At 42.5% G+C, this 6,457-nt stretch overlaps 2 protein-coding genes across 2 annotated transcripts in view; both read left to right on the top strand.

Annotated features, from left to right (window-relative positions):
* Nucleotides 1–6,457, top strand: part of MMD (monocyte to macrophage differentiation associated) — a 139,751-nt gene that overhangs the window by 72,255 nt on the left and 61,039 nt on the right. The gene's annotated exons all lie outside the window — the stretch shown is intronic.
* SMIM36 (small integral membrane protein 36) lies at nt 995–1,324 on the top strand. Its single transcript, XM_075071951.1, has one exon. It carries the CDS (start codon nt 995–997, stop codon nt 1,322–1,324), a length of 330 nt encoding a protein of 109 aa, XP_074928052.1.

The raw sequence follows: 6,457 nt of genomic DNA, 5'->3' as shown, positions 1-6,457 counted from the left end.
ACACACCCAGAAGTTCCCTCCCTCACTTTGAAAAATCCAGTTTCCTGATTGGTCCTCTGGTCAGGTGTTTGGTTCCCTTTGTTAACCCCTTACAGGTAAAAGAAACATTAACCCTTAGCTATCTGTTTATGACACCTACAAAAAACTAGACTAGAGTAAGGCCACTGATGTGATGAGACTATTGCCTCTCACCTTGACCAACACTGTCTCATTGTATCCTTGTGCTTCCCCATCTGTCTGTATCCTCCTATTGTCTTATATTTAGATTGTAAACTCTTTGGGGCAGGGACTGCCTTTGTCTTCTGTGTTTGTACAGCACCTTGCACGATGTGGTCATGGTCCATGTCTGGGGCTCCTAGGCACTACCAATACAAATAAATAGTAATGTATACATTAAGGCCTCTTTATACTACCAGGACAGTACAGAGGTCCCATAGCATAAATGAGAATCAAGCTCATTACATTTTAAGAACATTTCCCAGTGAAAAAATGTCTTTTTAGTCTATAGAGTCATGTGTGAAATACTATAAATCCCAGCTGGAATAATCTTCTGTTCAAGTCCTGCCTTGTTTCATCTTTTCCCCCCGCATTCAGCTCTTTACTTATTTGCAGCTTTGTACAGCTAATGTTTTGTTATCTGTGGCTTTCAGTAAAACCTTCTGATAGTCATAATAACTTGCCCTGGTCCATGAAGCCATCTCTGGAGCTGAGTAAATAAAACAAATGCATTGTTTGATGCATGCCTGCCAAGAAAAAAGAAAGATGGGTTCTAATAGCAAGATGGATAGTCTGCTGTTGGTAAAGGAATCAAATTTAGCTTCTGCCAATGTAGCCAACATGGTATTAAAAGAAGGAGCTTAAGTTATTAAACTGAGCAGCTTTAATCATCCAGTTCAGGAAAATCCATTGCTGCAGGAGTGCTGAGGCTTAATGTATTTTTACCGCAAAGCCAATACATTTATTCTGATCAGGTAGTCATTGCTCACTAGTGCGCATGAAGCTTCATTCTCTGAGTTCTCGGTTAGTAGTATGGAATGAAATGGATTTTTACTTGGAAATTGACCCTGTAACCTTGAACTTGATCATCCTGGTAGCTAGTTATGTTATTCTGCTTTTGGTGTTCCTGATTTCTTGCGTGCTATATGACTGTAGGGGGATAGATCCCAGTAAGGAATATGCTCCTGAGGTTCCTACGGATTTCCAGCCTCCAATCCGGGTGGTGGTGATGCAACAGAACTGCCCTGGTACCCGCTGGGCAAAAGGACTTGTCTCTGCTTATGAAAATTCTTCTGATCTCCCAGGGAAAAGAACTACTGTGGTTTAAGGGCCCCCCCAGTTGCTTCTGAGCTCTAGTATCTATGGATAAGGTTGCCTCATCTGCCATGTTCACATTCAGTTTGCAAATGGATAATACACCTGCAAGGTAAGTTGAAACACTGACTGATTTGATGTGGTGGTGTCACCGAGTGAGTTATTTTGTGTCTGGCTTTGTTCTGTGTTCATACTGTCCTAGAGACTTGCAGACCCACCAGTCAGGCCATAAGAGAGAGAGGGCCTAATTTTTATTGGCGCTAAGGGTATGTCTACACAGCAAAGGAAAACCCATGGCTGGCCCATGACAGATGACTCAGGCTCAGGTTGCGGGGCTGTTTCGTTGCTGTGTAGACTTCTGGGTTTGGGCGGGAACCTGAGCTCTGGGACCCTCCCACCCCACAGGGTCCTAAAGCCTGGACTCCAGCCTGAACCCAGAAAGCCACACAGCAATGAGACAGCCCCGCAGCTAGAGTCCTATGAGCCCTGATTGGCTGGCACGGGCCAACCACGTTTTTTTCTTTGCTGTGCAGACATACTCTTTGAGCGTGAGCAGCAGTGACCCTCTAGCCCACTGTTGCTCTGGAAAGGGGCCTTTGTATCAATGAGATTTGAGTTCCATGTCTTTATTTTTACGGGCACACAGCATTGTTCAATGAAACCCACCCCTGCAGGACCCAGCTGTACGATAATAGGATGTCTGCACAGGGCTTCTGTCAGCCAGACTGCAACTGACCTTGATAGGCTGTGTATCTCCCAAGTGGAAAAAGAAATCCTTGGGGATTTTACAGGCATATAGAGGTGTGTCTGATTTGAGCCTGCTGCGGCTGGTATCAGAGTGTAACATTTATAATGTCATTTGTAGGCTCCTCGGAGCCGGCAGAGCCAAGCCTGTTTGTATCAGATACAATATGATCGTTAACCACTGCTGTAAATTGGTTCTGAGTGCGCCTTTCAGTGTTACCGTCTTCCACTGAATATTATATGCGAATCTCGGATAGTTCTGGGCTGGGTATGATACCTTCATTCATTATGAAAGTTTTATCCTGGTTTAAGTTTTCATTAATGCAGAAAGAATGAGTCATAATCAATGTCTTCGCTATTGAGAAATGTATTGCGTGATCCTTTATAGAAAGTGGAATCAAGTTCTATTTGCATACATGCATTTATATATGCAAATTTCCCTGGCCTTTCTCACCAGAGCTTTCCTTTTGCTGTATTAAGTTGTGGAGGTTGATCGCTATCTGTGGCATTTGTACAGTCAAGATTTCTAGTATTTACAGTAAAAGCATGATCTCCAAACAAATGCAAGAAGACTACACATTAAGAGCCTTCTTCATCAATGAAAACCTTCCTAGCTATCGTGTTTACATAACCCCCCATTACTCTAGTATCTGAGCACTTCACAATCTTTCATATACTTACCCTCACAACACCTCTATGAGCTAAGGAAGTGCCATTATCTCCATTTTACAGATGACAAACTGAGGCACAGAGAGAGACTAAATTGCCCACGGCTACACAGAAAGTCTGTGGTGGAGCAGAAAATTGACTCTAGGTCTTCCAAGTCCTAGACTAGTGCCCCAACCACAGATTCCTCTGCTTCTGTATGCAGATTGCTTGAGTTTTTATGCTAAGGGTACAGACTGATTGTGGATCCCAACTTACAGGTATTAAGGAACAAGTGTCACTGTGCTCATAAAAGAGATTGCTGTACTCTTGAATGGAAACCTAAAGTGAGTATAGAGCTTTCCTTTCTGATGGGTTGTAATGGTCACTATTATTTGCGTTCCTCCAATGCGGCAATAAAATGGTGGGATCTAGCCACCATTCACATACAACACCTATGTTATTCCCCTTTTCTTCCTTCCTTTTCTTCCTCCCACCCTCCCCCTTGAGTTGCACCAAAATTACACTGGAAGGAGATCAAGGGAAGGTGTTAAATGTACAACAAAACAAATATGTTAGCCTCATTAAAAATAATTCCTACCTACAGCATTCCACAGTGTTGTGATAGCCCAAAACCCGCTGAAAAATAAGTTTCAGACAAAAAAAAATTCACCCAGCTCTTGTTAGGTGCTACATAACCAAGGTCCTGCAGAGCAGAAGTGAGAGTAAATAAATATAGAACATTTCAAAGGTTAAGCTGGCAGTGAAGAGGATACCACAAATCTCACTACTTTCCATTCCAAGCTCAAGGCACACATCTTCGACCTTGCTTTTGCTCATGTAAACACTTAGACCAGGGTACATATCATACATTGTTTCTTTTTAAGAAACCCACACATGTTCACGTTAGAGAAAGGAAGAAAGAACCACATGTTCGAAACAAACAAAAGAACCTGACATGAACATGACAACTAATAGTCACGGAGCTTACTGCACTTTGGAAGACATTCCACTGCTCTGGTGATGACTCTGAAAAGAATGGAATAGGGATATCTAATGGAGGAGTTCTTGAGAGAGCAGACTGCCTTGGTATTAACAGAGTCCGACAAAGACCCTGAAGTAAATAGCAACAAATGCTACAAAGAACAATTGCTAATGGACACAAGGCAGCTGATGTAGAGCAGATGTGATGTCCAAGCCTATGGGACAGATTCTGATACTCTTACTCATGTCAGGTATCTCCTTAATCCTCAAACAGTCCCACTGACTTCAGTGAGTAAGGTTCTATTCCTCATAAGTCAGGGCACCAGAATCTGACCCTGGGAATGAAAATCAAGAAGCCATGAAGATCATTATCCCCCTATCCACTTGCTGATGCCACCCTGAATTCCAAGGGACCAGATTTTCATTGCTTTTAAGGCCAGAAAGGATCTTTATGAAAATCTTAGTCTAACTGCTTATAGCATAGGCCTGAGAGCCCCACCCAGTTATCTCTGCATCCAGCCTATAACTTCTGTTTGAGCTACAGCATCTCTTTTAGAAAAGCCTTCAGTTTTGATTTAAAGACTTCAAGTGACAGAGAATCCACCAACGTCCCTTGGTAAATTGTTCCAATGGGTAATTACCCTCACTTAAAATGTTATGCTTATTTCTGCTTCACTGGCAGAAGCACATACCACCTTTCACATACTACAGCCTGGTGACTTGTGCTCCTGGGTACTTTGAAGGTGGTTCTAAGTATGAAAAATTACAGGCCTCATGAAGACGTCATGCAAAATTGACCCCCTCCTAGTATCGGACTGTCATAAATAGATAGCTAAGGGTTAATGTTTCTTTTACCTGTAAAGGGTTAACAAAAAGAACCAAACACCTGACCAGAGGACCAATCAGGAAACCGGATTTTTCAAAGCTGAGGGAGGGAATATTTGGCTCTGTGTCTTTTGTCTGGCTCTCAGCTATGAGAGGGGATCTTTTCTATCTGTAAGCTTCTAATCTTCAGTTTCCCAGTTGTAAGTACAAAGTTAGCAAAAGTATAGTCTTTTAAATTGTTTTGCTGTATTTGCATCTGTGTATCTGGCTGGTGGAGTCTTTATGTGTATTTGGCTATAAGTACTTTAAATTGTATTGTTTTTGGGTAAGGCTGTTTATCCCTTTTCTATTGTTTATTCATTTTCTATAGTTGAAACCCTGTATCTTAACATCTAGGTTGCAGAGTCATGTTTATCTCGTGTTTTCTTTCTTTTATATAAAGCTTCTTTTTAAGACCTGTATTTTTTTGTTTCTAGTTGACCCACCAGAATTGGGGAAAAAGGAAAACGGGGGGAGGGGAAAAGCTGCTCTCTGTGTTTAACTCTCCTCGTGTCCCAGGGCGGGAGAAGGCTAAGGAGAGAGAGATAGAATCTTTTCTGTTCTGTCTTTGGGGTTGTCTCTTTGTGAAGAGAGGAGAACATTGCTGTCTTGTATTTAGTAAAGAAGGTTGCATCAGTAACTCCAGGTTCCCAGAGAGGAAATTCTGGGTGGAGAGAGTGGCGGGGAATGGTTTATTTCCCTGCATTGTGAGACTCAGACCTCTGATCTTTGAGGTTCCCCTAGGGAAGGTTCGTGGGAGCCAAAACCCTGGAATTTTTGGCTGGTGGCAGCGAGATCAGATCTAAGCTGGTAATTAAACTTAGAGGGGTTCATGCTAGCTTCTCAAGTTATGAACGCTAAGGTTCAAATCTGAGTAGGAAGCTATGATACGGACACAGCTCTCGTTGGCTTCAGTGAGAGATGCACCCACTTATAGCATGGCTAAATTTGGTCCTTCATGTAAAAGGAGAGAGGTGGTCAATATAGGGCTTCGAATGAACATGGGACATGTCCATAGTTGTATAATCACAGGGATGACCATGACAAACAAACCAATATAATATTCCTGTTTGGAATATTCTAATAGAGAAAAGTCTCCTTTGATTTCAGTAATGATACTCTCAAATAAGGACCAGTTTCTGTTCTTACTTGCAGAACCAGAATAACGTCCTTGATGTCCGCGTAGTTACTGTGTGGTGACAGAGAGCAGAATTTGGTCCAAGATGTTCTTTTCTTCATGTAAATTTGACCAGTGTCAGGTATCTTAGGCTATGTCTACACTAGAGCTTATGTCAGCATAACTTACATACACCAACATAAGCACCAATATGGACAGCACTATATCAGTCGAAGAGCTTCTCCTGCCAACATAGCTTCTGCTGCTCGCAGTGGCTGGAGTAGTCAAGCTGATGGGAGAGCTCTCTCCAGTAGGCTTAGGCTATGTCTACACTACTGTGGTAAGTCGACCTACGCTTCGCAACTCCAGCTACGTGAATAATGCAGCTGGAGTCGATGTACCTTAGGTCGGGTTACCGTGGGGTCTACACTGTGTGGTATCTGACTTACCTTACTCTTCTCATCAGGGGTAGAGTACAGGAGTCGACTGGAGAGCGACCTGCAGTTGTTTTGGTGGGTCTTTACTAAACCCGCTAAACTGACCACTGGTGGATCGATCTCAGAGCATCGATCTCGACTATAGTGTAGACCTGCCCTTAGAGTGACTACATTAGAGAGTAGCTCTCCAGTATAGCCGTGCCCTTCGTATTTTGTACAACTCAAAGTAACTTGAATGACATTTTTATTACCTTAAAAACATATGCATACCTGTGTTTACAGTTCAGCTGTTAAAGTAATCATAGCAATAAAGGTACATTTACCACATGACACTTCTGAGAATCGAGGGCTGTGG

The sequence above is a fragment of the Chelonoidis abingdonii genome, chromosome 13, assembly GCF_003597395.2.
Source record: "Chelonoidis abingdonii isolate Lonesome George chromosome 13, CheloAbing_2.0, whole genome shotgun sequence".
Taxonomy (NCBI): Eukaryota; Metazoa; Chordata; order Testudines; family Testudinidae; genus Chelonoidis; species Chelonoidis abingdonii.
This window is presented reverse-complemented; position numbering and strand designations above follow the sequence as displayed.

What these genes read in the sequence shown, in the direction of transcription:
- SMIM36 (XM_075071951.1), top strand. Translation starts at nt 995, where the DNA reads ATGAAGCTTCATTCTCTGAGTTCTCGGTTAGTAGTATGGAATGAAATG.